Source organism: Trichomonas vaginalis, chromosome V (assembly GCF_026262505.1).
Source record: "Trichomonas vaginalis G3 chromosome V, whole genome shotgun sequence".
NCBI lineage: Eukaryota > Parabasalia > Trichomonadida > Trichomonadidae > Trichomonas > Trichomonas vaginalis.
In genome coordinates, this window is record NC_067207.1 from 18,155,078 (window position 1) to 18,173,710 (window position 18,633).

At 35.0% G+C, this 18,633-nt stretch overlaps 11 protein-coding genes and 5 pseudogenes across 16 annotated transcripts, besides 1 other annotated feature; 8 read left to right on the forward strand and 8 right to left on the reverse strand.

The window, feature by feature from the left end:
• Positions 1–18,633: part of a mobile genetic element that runs on past both edges of the window.
• Positions 702–1,708, forward strand: TVAGG3_0358280 (protein of unknown function, DUF4106 family; the record flags this gene model as incomplete). The annotated part of the gene is made up of 1 exon (XM_051231378.1): positions 702–1,708. A coding segment is annotated over one exon (1,007 nt), but the record flags the coding sequence as incomplete, so codon positions are not given.
• On the forward strand, positions 2,686–3,147 carry TVAGG3_0358290 (protein of unknown function, DUF4106 family; the record flags this gene model as incomplete). The annotated part of the gene is made up of 1 exon (XM_051231379.1): positions 2,686–3,147. A coding segment is annotated over one exon (462 nt), but the record flags the coding sequence as incomplete, so codon positions are not given.
• Positions 3,344–4,033, forward strand: TVAGG3_0358300 (uncharacterized protein; the record flags this gene model as incomplete). Its single annotated transcript, XM_051231380.1, has 1 exon — positions 3,344–4,033. The coding sequence occupies one exon, from the start codon at positions 3,344–3,346 to the stop codon at positions 4,031–4,033; it is 690 nt and encodes a 229-aa protein (XP_051101110.1).
• TVAGG3_0358310 (uncharacterized protein) lies at positions 4,062–4,510 on the forward strand (the record flags this gene model as incomplete). The annotated part of the gene is made up of 1 exon (XM_051231381.1): positions 4,062–4,510. A coding segment is annotated over one exon (449 nt), but the record flags the coding sequence as incomplete, so codon positions are not given.
• On the forward strand, positions 5,335–5,754 carry TVAGG3_0358320 (protein of unknown function, DUF4108 family; the record flags this gene model as incomplete). Its single annotated transcript, XM_051231382.1, has 1 exon — positions 5,335–5,754. The coding sequence occupies one exon, from the start codon at positions 5,335–5,337 to the stop codon at positions 5,752–5,754; it is 420 nt and encodes a 139-aa protein (XP_051101112.1).
• On the reverse strand, positions 5,771–6,226 carry TVAGG3_0358330 (uncharacterized protein; the record flags this gene model as incomplete). Its single annotated transcript, XM_051231383.1, has 1 exon — positions 5,771–6,226. The coding sequence occupies one exon, from the start codon at positions 6,224–6,226 to the stop codon at positions 5,771–5,773; it is 456 nt and encodes a 151-aa protein (XP_051101113.1).
• TVAGG3_0358340 lies at positions 6,275–7,137 on the forward strand (annotated as a pseudogene). The gene has a single exon. A coding segment is annotated over exon 1 (863 nt).
• On the reverse strand, positions 7,688–8,462 carry TVAGG3_0358350 (annotated as a pseudogene). The gene has a single exon. A coding segment is annotated over exon 1 (775 nt).
• Positions 8,932–10,088, reverse strand: TVAGG3_0358360 (organellar and viral DNA polymerase type B; the record flags this gene model as incomplete). The annotated part of the gene is made up of 1 exon (XM_001323239.1): positions 8,932–10,088. A coding segment is annotated over one exon (1,157 nt), but the record flags the coding sequence as incomplete, so codon positions are not given.
• TVAGG3_0358370 (uncharacterized protein) lies at positions 10,358–11,020 on the reverse strand (the record flags this gene model as incomplete). Its single annotated transcript, XM_051231384.1, has 1 exon — positions 10,358–11,020. One exon carries the CDS (start codon positions 11,018–11,020, stop codon positions 10,358–10,360), a length of 663 nt encoding a protein of 220 aa, XP_051101114.1.
• On the reverse strand, positions 11,762–13,915 carry TVAGG3_0358380 (DNA/RNA polymerases family; the record flags this gene model as incomplete). Its single annotated transcript, XM_051231385.1, has 1 exon — positions 11,762–13,915. The coding sequence occupies one exon, from the start codon at positions 13,913–13,915 to the stop codon at positions 11,762–11,764; it is 2,154 nt and encodes a 717-aa protein (XP_051101115.1).
• TVAGG3_0358390 lies at positions 13,947–14,530 on the reverse strand (annotated as a pseudogene). Its single transcript has one exon. A coding segment is annotated over exon 1 (584 nt).
• TVAGG3_0358400 (uncharacterized protein) lies at positions 14,550–14,702 on the reverse strand (the record flags this gene model as incomplete). Its single annotated transcript, XM_001323238.1, has 1 exon — positions 14,550–14,702. The coding sequence occupies one exon, from the start codon at positions 14,700–14,702 to the stop codon at positions 14,550–14,552; it is 153 nt and encodes a 50-aa protein (XP_001323273.1).
• On the forward strand, positions 15,142–16,099 carry TVAGG3_0358410 (annotated as a pseudogene). The gene has a single exon. A coding segment is annotated over exon 1 (958 nt).
• On the reverse strand, positions 16,428–17,763 carry TVAGG3_0358420 (annotated as a pseudogene). The gene has a single exon. A coding segment is annotated over exon 1 (1,336 nt).
• On the forward strand, positions 17,782–18,630 carry TVAGG3_0358430 (uncharacterized protein; the record flags this gene model as incomplete). The annotated part of the gene is made up of 1 exon (XM_001323236.1): positions 17,782–18,630. The coding sequence occupies one exon, from the start codon at positions 17,782–17,784 to the stop codon at positions 18,628–18,630; it is 849 nt and encodes a 282-aa protein (XP_001323271.1).

The following is an 18,633-nucleotide window of genomic DNA, read 5'->3' on the forward strand; positions in this document are numbered from 1 at the left end:
AAAGAACTACACAGAACCATAGAGATGGTATATTTGGTGAAGAGTTTAGAAAGAAAGTTAGGGAGGAGAAGGAAGAGAACCTATTGTACATGACCTTGCAAACGAAAGTTTACAAAATGTCATAAAAACTTACTTTGCAGACAATGAACCGAGAAAGGATGAATATTTAAGAAAACTCAAATGGACAGTACCAAATGAAATGTTAGTATTGAAAAACATGTTCCTTGACAAAATAAAACCAACTACAGAAATAAACGACGCAAGACTGAAAGATTGGGTAAAAGCTTTCCCATTCACAAAAGATATAATTGGTAACATGGAAAGAAAACCAGAATGGCTACAAAAACATATATTTGGAAACGAGCATATTCCATATGGACAGGCACTGTTTGAAGAGCTTGAACCGGAAACTCAGGACAGAGTCATGCAAACAATAAGCGACGACTCAAATACAGACTATGACAAACTCTTTCTAGGATATAGGTTACCTGAGATGGGCGACCAGAGCCAAAAGGCAAAAAGGACATGGAAATTTGCAACATACTAGATGAACATAATGCAAAGATGCAACAACTTCAAGCAGAGGGCAATGAAGGAAAAAGAAGAGTTAAAAACTCAGTCAGGAAGAAAGTAAAGCTTGGTCGGAGTGGGTTCTATTATGACATATAAATCCAACTATTCTATATTTTTACTCATATGAAATGTACGCCGCTCAGAATATAACGCCAACAGTTTTGGATGCTATGAATGGAAATGTTTCCGAATGGTATAACGAATGCGACAATGCCATTAGAAGGTCAGAAATAGTTCCTGGAACTTACGAATATACAACTGCTGTTTCTTATGGAAACGTAGGTGAGTTTGGAGAAGGTTCTTCAACAACAGTAGATATTGCTTGCGACAGGTTTCATATAATTTCTATTGACAACTCTTTCTTATACGTGGAACAAGACATTGAAATAAAACCTTCTGCCAAGTTGTCTGACAAGAAAGGTTGCAATGGAATTTTCTATGTCGGATACCAATATGCTCCAGAAGTTTTCATGGGATATAAGATATATTCTAACTCTGACTTAGTTCAAACAGTAACATGGGCAAACTATGAATGGTTCGCTTTGAGAAACTCAGTACAACCACAAGCTAGAGAACAAACAGACCAGTATGCAACTATTGAGAAAATAAGAAGACTTGACCCTAACGTTCCAGGAGTTTATGTTAACCTTTCTGGACAAACTGCAGCAGCAGTAACCAAAGTAAAACTGAAACTTAGAGTTCCTTTGTCATCTTTCCTCATCTTCAGGTTTTTAAGATACTTGCCAAACTGGGCAGGAAAAATTTCTATCGAACTTACTCCAAGCAAAAATAACTTAGTCATTGCACCAACACAAGACCCATTCACTCTTACAGACGTAAAGGGAGCAAATCAAACGTCATTCGCCGAATTTTGCAAAGACAAAGTTGACTTAGACTTTGGTTTCTCAAACCTCAACACTGAAGTAAACTATTATTTCAATGCTGCTGGAACTGCTTGGGACCCAGTTAAGTTCACATGCGAAAAATTTGAATGCAAGAGAATAGAAAGCAGACTTGCAGTCTATATGTTGGACCCAGATATTTCAAATGCTTTAGCTGCCAAATATATTGCAGTTCCACTTATGTTCCCTATACACCAAATATCTGTCAAAGACTTTGCAGGTGAAGTTGGAAACCAAAGTGCTGACCCAGGTGCAAGAACAGATATTGCCTTAACAACTGCAATGAAACATGCAGATACTATGTTTGTACTGTTCAGACGAACTATAAATGACTATTCTTGCTTCTACAACCCTGGTATTAAATATCATATAAACATAGATGGCAAATATTATCCAAGAGAAGAATATTCTACAGTTGAGGATATGAGGTCATACAACTTGACATTAGATGCTATGAACTTTAACAACAACTTCACAACAACCATTAACCCTGAAATGCAAAGTTCTATTATGCCATATGTGAAAGTATGGACTCATACAGGAGGTCAAAAAACTCAATATACAAATGGAGACCGTTCAAACTTTTGGCTTGGCATTCCATTTGCTGACTCAGAAGACTTTATGGGTGGTATTTCAACTGTTGGTACTGTACAAATACAATATACTGGTGACAGAGATGGTCCAGATGAATTGAAAGCAAAGAAGTTTACAAAACCAATAGCACTTTTCACGGAAGATGCTCTTTTGAAGATTCGTTCGATGAAACCTGCTGGGGCTCCTCAGATTGGCATAACGACAGCTTCCATCGAGCAGATTTTGGCAGCAGGTCAGTAAGTTGTTCTTGAACTGACTTCTCTCCGTCAAATATTGACAGTACGCCAGTTTTGACATAGTATTGTATTATAAACTTACCTTTAGAAATATCGGTCAGTTTTGTTGTTATATTTTTGTCAACGTCAAGAACTTTCACCATTTCAGTTATACCAACTTTCTTTGCTTTATGGAAATATTTAGGTTCAGCAAAGACTGCTATTCTATAACATTTTCCATTGTTTGTATAAAGAACTATTCTGTCAATGTATTTGTACTGTTTGTGTGTGTAAACTTTGTTTTGCTTCAATTCAAAGAGATACTCAAATACGTCCATCTTTTTATTCTAAGTAAAATGTCATTTCCGAAAAATAGAAGCGTAAGTGTTTCAAAAGGTTTAATGGCGGTGGCAGATGTGAAGTTAAATTCACCAACTCAAACAAACAGTCAAAGTGTTGTTGTCAATGTCAAAGAAAGAGATGTTGAAGTGGGGAAACCATACGAAGACGAAGATGGTATAACAATAGTTCCTGTAAAAGAACAACCAACATACCCTGAAGTTAGCAGAGACTTAAGTTCTGTTGCAGATATTCGAAACGACTACCAACAACTTAAAGACAAACTTAAAACTCAGGAGAAGATTTGTCAAGCTTTAGGTCTAATGTTAAACTTGGTCGAACACAACCCTGTAAAAGTGAACTCATATGTCATCGCACCTCATGAAATTTTGAAAGAACTATTGAAACTTTTGACAGAGGCAGACGATATAAACATCAAAGAAATCGAACCCGACATTGCTTGCTGTGGTGTTTCATATAATGTCATTGACAAGATATACGTTATGAAAGGAGGTGAAACGTTGAACTTAAAATATAGTTTCCCAGACGTCATAAAAATATTTGACGACCACAACATTTCATTAAAATTTACTTGCTAAGTAAATGGCAGAAGACATAGTGGTTTATACTATTACGACTAAAAACCCTGAGTCATATAATTCTATAACAACAAACTTACAAAGTCCTCAAGGACGATATTGTAAACTGACCTTAAACACGATGACGACTAAAGCCTGTTTTGCTCTTTTGACACCAGAAGACTTTGTTGTTGTGAATGGTAAAAAATACTTCTTTGAAGATACTTACTCAGATATACCACCAACAGGTTTTGTTGACTTATTTAATACTTTAAGGACGGATGTAACATGTGCTGCAACTAGAGCAGGTTTCATTATGTTTGGATGTCCGACTGAGTTTAGTATAAACGATATGAGCTATAATACAAAACTTATATCTGGTTTTTACTACCAACAGTTTCCTATAACAGGAAAAGGTGTCATACAAGGTTTGTCTGTTCCATTGACTTTAAGTACACCTATTTTATATATTGTTTCAAACTTAGGTTCAAAGTGCTATTCGAATGTCGACAGAAACTACTATGACCAAAAGATACTCATGCGTATAAACAACACTTTCTCTGCTGGTTTGCCTATTGTTCATTCGAATGCAGAGTTTTCAGCTTTAGTAAACTCAAACACTTTAGCAAACATAAACTTAACCTTAGTTGACGCAAACTTTGTTCCTGTAAAACTTTTATGTCCTATGTATTTGTCAATGACGGCAGAAAGTTTCGAATTGGAAGATGCAACTGGTGAAAGTATTGTACTACAAGAACAACTTCAACAACAAATAGCTCAAGAACAACAAATGCAACAAATGGAACAAATGCAACAACAAAGTCAAGAATAAAAAAAATATTTTTTTTATTTTTATAAAAATGTACAGAATAGACGTTTCAGATTTTTATGACTTCCAAGCGTTCAGAAATATGTGTCCATTTAGAGACTATAACAAAGCAGTCGAGAATTTGAAACGTTTAGTCATTTATGTCGACTCTGCCCCAGAATGTTATGTCATGAAAGAATGGGATGTTGTCTTTAACAAACCAAGAGCAACCATAGTTTCAGAACAAGAATGTAGACAGAAACTTAAGAAAATAAAAGTTGTACAAGTTGGAATGAAGATGTTAGATGCTTGGGATATCTTATTGTCAAAGTTAGAAGATTTTTCAGTTCGAGGTATAAAGTTCTATACACCATCTCCAAACTTCTATTCTATCTTCACTGGATATAAATACGAACAAGTAGAATGGAAAGAAAATGTTATAGAAGCTTGGTTAGACCATGTCAAAGAAATTATATGCAATGGAAACGAAAGAGTCTATGAGTATATCTTATGTTGGTTTGCAAACATCTTACAACATCCAAGTGCTAAAAATGAAACTGCTCTCATTATAATTGGAAAACAAGGAACTGGTAAGAACACTTTCTTTACAGATATCTTATGCAAACTGTTAGAAGGTTATTCGAACCCGAATATGACAAACTTAGAAAACATCTGCGGTAAATTTAACTCTTCAATAGAGAATATGAAACTTATAGTATGTAACGAACTTCAAAGTATAGATACAACAAAGGTTTTAAACTCAGATGCTTTGAAGAGTCTTATAACAGACAAAGTTGGAGTTGTTGAAAGAAAATATAAAGACCAAAGAGTTTGTGAAAATGTTGCAAATTTCATCATGGTTTCAAACAATGTTGTTCCGATGAAGTTAGAAAGTTCTGACAGAAGATATGTAGTTGTCAGAACGTCAGAAGCTCATATGCAAGATACAGAATATTTTGACGACTTAGCAGAAACTTTGACACCTAACTTTTACAACCACTTGTTCTCATATTTCATGACATTAGATATTTCAAAGTTCAATCCAAGACAAATTCCACATACCGAAGAAAGACAAACATTGTTAGAAGCAAACAAGAGTGTATATGAACTGTTTATAGATGAGACTAACTTTGAGTGTTTAGATGAAAGGTCTTTATATGATGAATATAAACAGTATTGTCAAGAGTATGGTTATATGGCAGCGTCTAAACGAACATTCTTGGCAAATGTCAAAAATCTTTTCGAAGTTCGGAATGGCAAATATAGAAAGAAATAATTTTTATGAGTAAATTTTAAAAAAAATATTTTTTTATCCGATAGAAAAGATGACGAAATATATTTCAGTCAACAAGTACATGACAGAAGTCAAAGAAGAACTAGACCCATTCGCTTATTTGAATGTTTACTTCTACCATTTTGAAAAGTCTACATTTGACAAAGTTTGGAACATCGAACCAGTTAAGTTTGCTATTGTGACTAAAAATGGTGCGAAATTTGAAGACTTAGACATAGAAGGTTTGTTAGCAGTCAAAGAAAATTTTGACAGAAGGTTCTCAAACCTTAAAGAAGGCAAAGCATACAAACTTGTTATACCTTATGAACCAAAGAAAGCAGACGACTATGAATATTATGAGTCTAAGATAGTTGAAGTTCAAGGTAAATTGGGTAAAAAGATTTTAGAGTCTAAGCCAGTGTTTGCTCCTAAAGAGGAAGAGAACATTGACATTGACCCAGAAATGTTCTAAAAATAAAATTTTATTTTTACATGTCAAATTTCTTTTTCTCTGGCTCTGGCTCTGGCTCTTTCTTCTCTTCTTCTACTTTCTTTTCTTTCTTCTCTCTCTTCTTCTTCTTCTCTGGTGGAGTTATGTCAAACTTCTCAGAACCATATTTTTGTAAAAGTTCTTTGTCCTTTAATAGCTCTTCTATTCTGTTTCCTATTTCATCTTCAAGAACAGCGCATGTGTCTTCTTTGCATTCTAAGAACTTTTGTTGGACTTCATCTTTCCAATCGGCGTCATCTCTGTCAACAAGTCTGTCATTGACAAATTTTAAGACTGCTCTTTGTAATGTTTTATGGTTCTTGTCATATTCCCAGAAACAGAACTTTAGAACAAATTCACCTTTCTTGTTTACACTATGTAAGATTTTATGGTCGACAGATGTTTTGCTGTCAAAAAGCTTGTCTCGAATATAGATAGCGAAATCGCTAGACATTTTCAAAAAGATAAAAATTTTAATTTTTCTAAAAATATGTTAGAAAAAAAGTTTGCTGACATTGACAAGAAATTTGAGAATGTTTTAAACAAGAACAAGAGGAAGTTAGAAAATGCTCAGATAAAACCCATACATGACAAGTTCTTATTTGCTCAGAATGGTATAACAGGTCTAATCGCACCACCTGGGTCGGGTAAGACTTTCACTTATCTTAAAATGGCTGCACAACAACAAGAACTAGATGAGAAGAACCCATTCTATGAGTTAGTAGTCATTTGTAGTACTTCTGGTCAATTTGACCAAACCGTAAATTCGTTCAAAGATATTATAAAAAAGTCTAAGTTAGTATGTATAAAAGACTCTGAGTTGTTGGATTGGATAAAGAAGTACCAAAGAAGAGTTTTGAAGTACAATGCTATAAATGAGTATATAAATTCTAAGTTTAAAGACCCAAATGAGGAAATGCAGAGAATATTAGAGAAGAAACACTTCAGAAACAAACAGAAAGAGATAGAATACATTTCGAAGAAATTGCAATCTTACGATTGGAAGACTTACCCTCATAGATGTCTTCTTATCTTAGATGATTTCGCCTCTCATCCTTTGTTAAAGAACAGAGAACAAGATATGTGTCGAATTCTTAAGAAGCTCAGACACTTTAACATCTCAGTTGTCATTTGTGTACAGACAGCAAAGAGTTTAAGTAAGGATGTTAAAAGAATACTTACTGATATCATACTTTTCCCTGGATTGTCCGAAGACGATTTCATGGAACTTATGAAAGAGTCCATGGCAGGTAAGTTTGACAGACATGAACTATGGGAGAAGTACAAAGTCATACAAGACCCTCATACTTCTTTCAGAATTCACATCTACGCGAACAAGTTCAAATTGTAAAAAGTCAAGCTTGAAAAATGTAAGTGTTTAGTCTTAGTCTGTTGTGGTGCTGGGCTGTCGGTTCTTCTGGCTTTGGAAGACATTCAGGAAGAGGAACGTCAGTCCTCCGTTTGTGTCCTGTCGGAAGGAAGAACTTTTTCTGTCGGAAGGAAGAACTGTTTCTGTCGGAAGGAAGAACTGTTTCTGTCGGAAGGAAGAACTTTTTCTGTCGGAAGGAAGAACTTTTTCTGTCGGAAGGAAAAACTTTTTCTGAAGTTCGACCAAAAAGTTCTCAATTTTCGAAAATTTGAATGGTTTACGGACGAACAACAGGAAATTTTTTTCCAGTTGTCAGGAAATTTTTTTCCAGTTGTCGGGAAATTTTTTTCTTGTCGGAAGGAAGGACTCGGAATGCCAGAAGGAAAAACTTTTTCTGTCGGAAGGAAGGACTCGGAATGCCAGAAGGAAGGACTTGGAATGTCGGAAGGAAGGACTCGGAATGCCAGAAGGATTTGACAAGACAATTTACTTTATAGAGCTACCCGAGCCATCTTTGGTGTCAAGCTTGAAAAATAAATGGTTCATCTACCCTACTTGTTTGAAGTTGTCAAAATACTCTGTTATTTTTTCCTTTAACAATGGCAAATCTTCTTTGAATGTAAGTATTGTACAACCTTTCATATCATAGTGTGTTTGAGGTAACGTATCTTGAACTATTTGTTTCACATCTTCATTCGGTGTCATTGAAATCGGTAAGTTTTCGCGATAGAACCAATTTCTGTCAGATTTGTAAATCTTAGCAAGGTCGTAAAAGCTTTTGTTGTTCTTCTGACTAAATGCAACATAACCATATCTTTATTCTTCATTTTCCATCTCTTCAGTATAAATCATATACTTATAGTTCTTTTCCTTTCCTTTTGGTACCGAACGTGGTATTCTTTTCTGAATGCTTTTGTCTTCTTTCATCATATCTTCTCTCTGCTTTGTACAAAGTTCGTCAAGAAGTTTACAAACATACCATGCATAGCGAGGCGAAGCCCACATTGCTATTGAACTAACTAGGAACTTATGAACATATATACCTTTTAGATGCGATGGTAAGTTTTGTCTGTCTTGGTACATCTTTTTAAGTTCTACATGTTCAAACTCACTGAGGAGTTCATGAGTGCTATTTAATTCAAACCAGTCTTGTGGTTTTAGTATCTGGTGCAAAACATGCTGTCAAAATACTTTGCATTTGGTACATATCGTCTTTGACCGAACGAATGAGACGGAGTTGTTTGTTAAACTGAACCCACTCATATTCTTCATTTATAGCTTCATGGACTATAACTGTTGTTGTGTTCTCTGTTGTTGACATATCTGTCTTTACATACAAAATAAAAAAAATATTTTATAAAAAACTAACTTTATTTTTTCTATCTTAAGGAAATTCACTGTTTTCATAGAGTTTTGGCGACCCCGAAGGAAGTCGGTCTAGAGAAATTTCACTGTTTTTCGTACGGAATCTCTATCCTCGGTTTTTCGAGGGTAGCAATCTTATGCCATTTTACTCAGATTTTTGTGCTGAATTCAATAAAAATATATTTTAGGGTAGAAGGTTAGATCTAACCTGTCTTCTACCCTCTTTTCTACCCCAGTTATTTTATAAGCGTTTTACATGGTAAACGTTATTTTTACATGTATTTTTCAGCAACTTCGTCAAATAATTTTATAGCTTTATCTATCTCATCTACTTCAAACGTTTCTTTACCTTTATGGGAGCACCATACATTTTCTCAAACTTTTCAAGTAGTTCTGTTTCTGCAGCTCTCATATCATTAACTAACACAACCTTGACTATATTGACTGTACTGTCATATCTTAGAGTTATATTATATGTCCTTCCTATCTTATATCTCTTTGTATTGAAGTCCTTCGGTTTCTGAACGATGTAAAGTAAGCCTTCACTGCAACGTTCTGAGTCGAATAAACCATATGTTATGAAGTTATATCCAACAACTGGGTCAATCCATAACAAAACTATTGGTATAAGACTTTTGTCTATAAGATATGCTGTAGTTCCATAGAATCTTACCGATATCATAAGCTCAGGATTTCTTGTCAAAATTTTCTGAGTAGAAGCAATTCTAACCCAGTCCTTTGCTTTCTTTCCAGATGGAGATAAAATGTCTGACAAAGAATATTTGTTGTATTTCTTTGAGTATCTTACGTTTAAATCACCTATTCTAACCACTTTGGTGTCATTGTCTATCTTTCCAACTGTTTCAAACTCATTGTTTGACATTTCTGTCTTTAAGTCTGCATAGTCGTTTCTCATTCTTTCTATCTCTTTGACGGAGTAGTTATATCTCCTCATTGCTGCTTTACATTTAGAACATTGCGGGTTCATTTTTGCGTTATATTCTGAAACCTTACCTGCTAAAACAACTAAAGCGTCAATTGCTCTCTTTAACTCAAAAGTTGCGGGTTTTATCTGTTCATTCCATATCTTACCTCTTCTATCTTTATCTCTTATCTGCCATACACATTCAGCAACTAACGAAACAAAGTTGTCGTAGGTCTTAAACTCCCCAGATTTGTATATGTCAGAGATGTTCTTATATACCATATCGCAATCTTTGTCCATGACTTTGTGGTTGCAATGAAAACCAAGGAATTCATAGTTAACCTTTCGTATGAACTTCTTTATTTCTACTGAGTCAGTTGCTTTGACTTCTATTTCATCGAATTCTGGAATAGTGAGTTTTTGTTGTTGTATTTCAGGAAGTTTAGGTAGATGGTCAATAATATCCTGCATTTCATAAAGATACTGTTCATTTGTTTCATCTTTCGCACTACAGTCTAAATTACATGTTAAAAGTTCTTGCTTTATCTTCTGGATTTCTGTTTCGAAAGTATATGAAGAAGGAATGAAGCTTTTCATCTCTACTAACATTGAAGTTGGGTTCATGACTAACGAGTTTGGTGCTGTTGTTGCTAACATGTTCTTACAATAAAAATAAAAAAATATTTTTTTAAAAAAACCAACTTTATTTTTTATTTCGGGAAAACTCATGAGGTTAGAAAACATGTACGAAGAAGTCTTGACAAAACATTTACGATGAAATCATGACAAAACATTTATGAAGAAGTCTTGACAAAACATATACGAAGAAATTCATGAAAATTCAAGAGGGTAGAAAAGAGGGTAGAAGACAGGTTAGATCTAACCATCTACCCTAAAATATATTTTTGCCGAAAAAAATGGTTCATTTACTCACAATATTTTTGTACAAAACGACCCCAAACTTTTAACCTCTCTTCTGCAGCTTCTAATGAAACTTTAGCGAGTTCATATTCTCTAAATTCTCTCTTTAAATCTTCTTGTTCCCATTGGTCTAGTTCGTATGGCGAGTCTCTATAACCAGAACATATCTCACGTTCATGTTCTATTTGTTTTTCATGCATTTTTCTAACTTCTTCTTCGAACAAAGGTTTTGCATTCTCTACTGTATCTTCAAGTTCTTCTTCATCTAATTTCTCATGAACTTTCTTGTCTATGGAGTCCAGAATTTTTCCAACTGCTATACAATATTTTGGAGAAGCCCACATTGCTATATAGTTTACAAGTCTTGGGTCTACATACATTCCTCTAACCTGTTTGATTTCATCAGGAATTCCTGCATGAATTTTGTATAAAAAGCAACCCGCTGTTTTCCGCGGGTTGGTATATTCTTCACAAAATGCCTCAAAATACTCTTCCCAGGACTTATTTTCCAACAACCTTCTAAAGTCTTTCCTAAACTGCTGACACATATTTGTTGCATTTACATAACCATCCTTGTCTCTACGTAAGACTTCAATACCGTTGTAAGTGCCTTTTGTGAATGTTTCGCCATTAGATTTGTTCGTGAACGTTTTTGCTTCGACTGTCATACTGTTCTTACAATAAAAATAAAAAATATTTTTTGGTGGGACGTCGGACATTCGTTTGTGGCTTAACCGTCGGACCACAACGATGAAGTCTTAACAAAAAATATACGATGAAGTCTCAACAAAACATTTACGATGAAGTCTTAACAAAAAATATACGATGAAATCTATTTCCTGTGTTGTTGTCAAAATGTCATGTTGTCACACTTTTTCAGAGAAGTTAAAATGACCGAGTGACCTGGTCGCCTAAAATATATTTTTTTCTATCTTAAGGAAATTCATGAAAATTCACCTGTTGAACTTTGTATAAAAAGCAACCCGCTGTTTTCCGCGGGTTGGTATATTCTTCACAAAATGCTTGTTTTGAGGTCGAGCCACTTTTGGCTCCACCTCTTTTTTCAACCAAAAACTCATTTTTGTCGAATTCAGCACAAAATTCATGACAAATTCAAGAGGGTAGAAAACAGGTTAGAAAACAGGTTAGATCTAACCTTCTACCCTAAAATATATTTTTCAATACTTTTTCAGCACTTTTCCGTAGTTGTATATGAAAGACAATTCGAGATAAAAGTCATAGTACAATGGTATAATATGTTGCACACCGTTTGTTGTCCTACCAGTATTTGTAAAGATATAGTCTAATGGTTTTGTATCTGCTACTTTTGTTCTTTGTTTTTCAACCTGAAGCATTTAATATATGTAAAAATATATGGTTTAAAAAACGTTTTTACTTCATGCAATTTTTTACTTCATGCAATGTTTTATTTCTGTGCCGTCTTCAAGTATGCCCCAGTACTTACGCTTGGAGAGGACATGAACTTCGGTGAAAATTTTGTCCAATTTGAATTGACCCATCTTCTCACCGACTAAACCCATTTCAATGAGTTTGTTGTACCCTTCTTCGTTCGTCATGAGTGCGTCAATGTTCTCATAGTAAACCTTCACTTTCGATTTGACTTCGGAGAAGAATTTGTTGTAGTTGTCAAGGACTGCCTTTGCGAACTGAGGGTAAGACCAATGTTCGACAATAGGTTTTAATGTGGTTACTAAGCCACTTTGACCTTGAGTGAATTCGTACTTCAAAACAAAAGGAGAAAACCTTTCAACAAAGTTGTCGACCTTCTCATAATGTTTACTCTTCATCTCTTGAGGTTTCTTAATGGAATATCCCCATGTCGAATTCATAAGCAATTTGAGTGTCATTGCAAGTTTGGGGTTTGAAGCTTTCCTAATATCATACAGTTGTTGTATGACTTTTCCAACTGTATAGTTCCTTCCTGGGAACTCACCATCTTCGTTTGGAATTCCAGTCGGAATATATTGGACAAACCTCATGTACGCAGCGTTAAGGTCGACATAGTATATTTTTTCGTATGAGTCGAACTTATCGCATCCAATGGGTCCAGTTTTTGGAAATTCAAGTGAGTCTCTTATCTTCTGAGAAACTTCTCCTGTTATCTCATAAACATCGTCGAAGCAACCTGTTTCATATAAAACCTTCTGACCTAACTCAGAAGCTCTCCAATACAATTTGACGTCGATTGGATGCCTCAATGGAAGTTTGTTTATAGCATCTTGAAGTTCTTGCAACCTCATTGGAAGTTCTTCTGGTTCAGGTTGGTATCCGAACAATCCAACTCCTTTTGGAACTGTGTACTTCTTTTGTGCTATAACTTTGTCTGGAACAACTTTTGGTCTTGCTAACAGTGAAAAGTTTGTTTCGTCTTTTGGTACAAAACTTTCTGTCAGCTTGTCATCTGGAATCGGTTCCAACAAACCTTTCTCGAAAAGAATGTTAACAGCTCTGACAATGTTGCACTTGCCTTTTCCGAACAATGGGTTTGTAAGACTTTCGTTCAACATGAAGTGGTTGTGGACAATTACAATCTTCAACCATGGTAAGTCTTTGTCAACAACATAGTCGTCATGTGAAGAACCTTTCTCAGTCGGAATGTTGACTCGGATATTCACATTTGCCAACGGTGCAACTTTTGCCAATTGACCTCTGAGAATGTACCTTGTCTTCACACATGACTCAAGATACTTCATTTTCTCATCTGTAACAAGACCAGAGTTCCTGAGACATGTAAGAATACAAGGTTCGTTGACAATTGTTTCAATTGAATTGTAAATTCCATACCTTGTCAAGTCAATGTCAGACTTATTTCTGAAGGGGAAGTATCCAGCATGTTGTCTGACTGCTTGAGGGTTAGGTTGGTACCATTCGAACTTGACACTTGCAATTCCTTCAATTGCATTCAAAATGTCTGAGTCGGAGTCAACCATTTGTTCTCTCTTTGTAGTCTTGAAAGCGTCAAGAAGTTTTGCAGCTGTTTGTTCATTGCCATTTGCATAGTAAATGTGACTATCCAAATCTCTTATGGTCAATCTGAGATTGTATCCTTTCTTATTTCCATCTTGAATTGCAGCAAGTACTCCCATGAAGCCTTCTTTGTTCTTTCCTTCGTCAAAGTTTACTGTAAAGGTTCGACCGGATGTAATTTTACTTCGAACTTCACGATACTTTTCATATGCATATCTTGTTCTTTCCATGGGAGCATGTGCGTCTTCACCTTTTCCTTTTTTCCTTCTCAAAGGATGCAATTGTTCGTCATGTTTCCAGTAGAATCTGGCAAAGCCGTCGTGTCCTTCAACTTGAGGTTCACTAACATCGAAAGGCATGTCCATAAGACGTTCTTCTTCTAACCTCTCTAGTCTGTTTGGATAATTGGCGCGCGCTGTTTCTAAGTCCATCTCGTAGCGAAGACCAGCCAGTTTGTCATAGACTTTTATGGGTCTTCCCTTCCTATATTTAAACTTCCTCGAAACTCTCCAACCATATCTTTCTAACTCTGCTTTTATTCTAGCAGATTTTCTATCCATTCTATACGGAGGCATTTTTATAAAAATAAAAAAATATATTTTTTCTTTACTTTACATAAGCACTTGCTGCCATAAGTCTTTGACGCCAACCCATACCAGCTAATGAAGGTTGACTTGGTTTAGTTTGGAAACTAAACTTTGGTTTTGGTTTATCTTCAGTTTTTGGTTTCTCTTCTTCTATCGGTTTTTCGTCACTTTTCGGTTCCGCTGGTTTTACCTCACTTGCAGGTATGGTTGTGTCGTCAACATCTTCATAAATATCATATGCCATTTGTTTTTGTTTTCCTTTCAACTTTTTGTGTTTGTTGTAAAGTTTAGAATATTTCGACTCTAAGTCAATGAGATGTTCTATAATGAACTGTTGGTCGGTAAAATATACTTTTCCATCTGTTGTCTCGAAAGCTCCTTCAGACTTCAATATTTTATTTGTGAGAGTCTGTTTCTTTTTTGAGATACTAGCCGTTCCATTTCTATGAAAAGTGACTTTGTAGTTAGGGTTTGTATTTCCAGACCTGGCACTTTCTATTATTGAATTTTTCTCTTCATCTGTAAGTTCTTTGACAGGTTTTGACAATGGTTCTGAACTTTTTGTTTTGGTGTCAAATCTACCGTTTCAACTTCTTCGGTCATTTCATCTCAGTAAAAAATTTTAGTTTGGTTTGTTTTCAACTGGTTGTTGTTGTTTTTTAAGTCGGTCTAAAACTTCCTGAGGTATAGGAAGAACTTGACAAACACGTTGTGTAACTGCTGGAAGTCGACAAATCCATCTTGAACCCATTTGTCTCAATGCTGTATTGTTCATTTCATCTCAGTAAAAACTTTACATTCCCCAAGTTTGAGGTGGTTGCGGTTGGTTATTGTTTACCCACTGTTGTGCATGGTTATATCCTCTGTTAAAGAATCTTTTCACCTTGGTCCATATAGTGTCCTGCTTGGTTATTAGTAGTCATTTGCTTTGTTATAATAGTTTCCTGCTTGTCTTCCTACATTGTCCATCCATCCTTGAACTTTTCCTCTTGTTTCAGGATTTGGAATAAGATTTGCCTGCATCTCGTGCTACATCCCCAACCTTTCTGTACAGTTTGTATAATAGGTTGTGCTTTCTCTTTAAGTATACCTAATGTACTCAAAATCTTCCTTCCAACTCCAAATACACCTCTGGCTATTGTTCCCTGCGGGCAAAAATCTGGATGCAACTCCTGCTAATGCGCCAAATAAACCCATTTCTTATGGGTTAAAAAATGACGAATCCAAACAAGGACCCTATGTTTCTAAAGCGACAAAGAAAGCACTCATGATAAAAATCTTAGTTCAACACCAAATGCTTGGTTTATGGATATCTTGGAAAACATTCCGAGGTATAGAGAAGATGGACCTCCATACTGGCTAATATTTGTCGGTCAAAACACAAGATACTGTGAAGCCATACCATTACAGTCCAAAAATATTTTAGATATCTTAGCAGCTTTGACAATATTCGTTGACAAATACCATCCAACAAAACTGACATCTGACTGTGAAAGTTCTTTCAAATCAGATGATGTAAAAAACTATCTGCGTTCAAAAAATGTAAACCAATATTTCATTGTCGACCAAAACCATTCTGCTCTTGGTGTCATTGACAGTTGTATAAAAATCTTAAGAGACTTAAACCAACCACAAGGTGGTGAGGTAGGTGAGATGTCATATGACGACAAATATAGACACTTCTCCATGGCGAAGATGAGACAAGTTTTAAATATTTACAATAGCCGTAAACAAAAAGGTTTGGGAAACCACTCCCCCGAAGAAATGAAAAACAACCCTAACTTAGAGAAAGACTTTATATTTAACAATTTAGTCAAAAGAGACAAACAAGAAAGAATGCCAGGCTTCAAACTTAAGAAAGGTGACAAAGTAAAAATAGAAATACCTAAACGCGACCCATATGAAAATACTATTGACTATGACAACAATGGGAACTCGACAGGTACTCGCATTCGTGTTCGTAAAAATAGAAGAAAGTATACAAGAGAATATTATGAAGTTTTAGGCAAACATGGCAAAATGTACAGACTGCAAGCAGAAGATAAAACTACTATTGTCAGACCTCGTTTCAAACTTGTCAAAGTTCAAGGTGGTATACTTTCAAAGACAGTTCCTAACAAATATAAGACAACTCCTGACGAATATGCTAAAGAAGTTGAAAATGACGACTAAGCAATTCTATACCATGCGTAAACTGTCATGTAAGGTGGCATGTAGTCTTTACTTTGTCCCGTTGTTTGTGTATATCCTGAAACGAAATGTGTATGGTTTCCTTCTCCCTGAGTGTCACTCCAGTAACAATTTATAGCAAACTTAACGTCGTCTTTAACATCATATCCTTTACCTTTTGTCATTCCTGACCATCCCAATATCTATGCCTATGCCAACCTGCTTGAGATGTACTTAAATCTATGTAGTGACTGTGCGCAGGTAAATTTTCACCTGAAATCGTTTTACTTCCTCCTGTTTCCTTTGAAGAGTTTGCACAATACAAAAACTGTCAACTATTTGTTCCCATGCACCAACACCAAACATTACTTGAGGACCTCTTGCTTCCATAGATGTATAAATAGAACCTACTGGGTTCATTAAATCAAACATATGAGACATTATAGGATTGTCTCTTTTGAACTTAAAATATAGTGCAACTATTTCAGGTTTCTTCTGGTTTAAGTCAGAATATTTTTTATAATATAATCTTATGTTTTCAGGGTAGGTAAAGTCTTGACTATAATATTTGTTTCTGTCATCTTCATAATAGTATACTATTCTCGTTTTTTCTATTGCATTATATCTTTTATATCTATAATAATCTAAATATAATGTTAGCTTTTGTTCATCTACATGTGGTGTTCTGACGTCATCTCCATAGTCATAATAATGTGGTGCTGGAGCTGGGTCAGGTAATATCATATCTGCCATTTCATAAACTCTTAAATATTTCTTTTGTTCGTCTCCATATAAGTTTAAGTAGCAGTTGTTGTCTAATGGAACTTTAACTTGTGTACCATCGTTCTTTTTATAGCTTACATACATTTCATTGTTATTTTTCGGAATGAGTTTATACCGTGTACCATTTTCTAAGGACTGTACCAACTGCCATCTAAAATATTTGTTTTCTTCATTGACAGAAAAGTCACCAACAATAGTTTCAATATTTTTTGTTCCTAGCAAACTTTGGTATATTTCATTGACATATGTTTTATCTGCTTTATTTTCAAGGCTAACGTTTAAGTCTGTTATTTCAGAAGATGTATGTGTATGTCCAACGTCACTTTTCCTGTTTAAGGTTTCTTGTAAGTTTGCAATATTTGCAATGGTATGTGTATGTCCAACGGTACTTTTCCTGTTTAAGGTTTCTTGTAAGTTTGCAATATTTGCAATGGTATGTGTATGAGTCTTTTTAGAATATTCGTTTTCAGCTCTTGTCACTTCACTTGACATTTTATTGTCAACATATGTTTTGTCTGCTAGTTCAGGATGAGTATGTTCTTTTGTTGCATAAGCTTTGTTAGCTTTTCTTCTTCTTTTGCTATTGCATCGTCTACATATTCTTTGTCAGCTTTGTTGCCAACATCTGCTTTCAAAAGAAGTTCATTTATAGGTTTCTCGTTTAAAGTTCCTTTTGTTGGATTTATACAGACAGTATGGTTCTTATTGTCTTGAAACAGAAACTCATCTGTCATTGGGTTTAATGTCAGTTTTAAGTTTCCTTCTTTCAATGACTCAGATATCTTAGAATAGTTTGAAAAGTTTGTTGTGTTCTTATTTAGAGCTTGTATAATGAGTTGTCGGTTGTGTTGTATTTCTCTCATAGACGCTGTTTCATTTGACATTTTTATTCTAGATAAAATATGCTTCCAATAGAAAAAGAAAATTCAAGAGTTGCTACAACTAAACCATTAGATGAACTTTTTACTAATGTCGGTCAAAAGTTTGAGACAGAGACCGTAAAGCATGAAGGCTATCGTTTTGACTACCCATTGAGATGGCTAAGAGACCCATCCGTCACAAAAGCTATTGGCTTTCGTAGAATGAAGTTCATTTCAGAAGCCATACATGGTTTCCCATTTACGGTCGCTTTTGAAATTCGATACTATAACAAAGAAAAACATACGTATGAGAAATTTGAACAGGGAAAACTTTTACAAGTGAATTTGCTTGTAAACTTAGAAACAACTCTTCAAGCTTTTCAAGAAAAAATAAACGATATCTATCTCGAATATGCAAAACAGTACAACATTGACGAAGGAGAGTACCATCTCGATATTTTATATGACAGGAAAAATGCAACTGTTAAAATCAATAGAATAGAAGACCTTGGAGAAGACGTTTATATTTCTACAAAATATAACAACTTGGCATGGTATAGATTTTTGAGGATGTTAAATCAGCCTGCAGCATATCCAGTACACCCGAACTTTTATGAAGTCGAAAACCCTAATGGAACATATGAAAATGTTTTCGACTCAGATGCTATTATCGTTCATGCTTCATTTTCTGGTGCACAAAACTCTTTTTTATGCTTGGCAAATGACTTTTACGAAAAACCTACAAAGCTATATGAACCACCAAGTGGAAGTATTTCAGACTTTCAAGTATGGTTTACTACAGATGGAAGAAAAAGAATAATTCCATTATACCATGTGTTTTACTTAGAACTTAGTTTCATATACAACTACTATCGAACGGTAAAAATATAATTT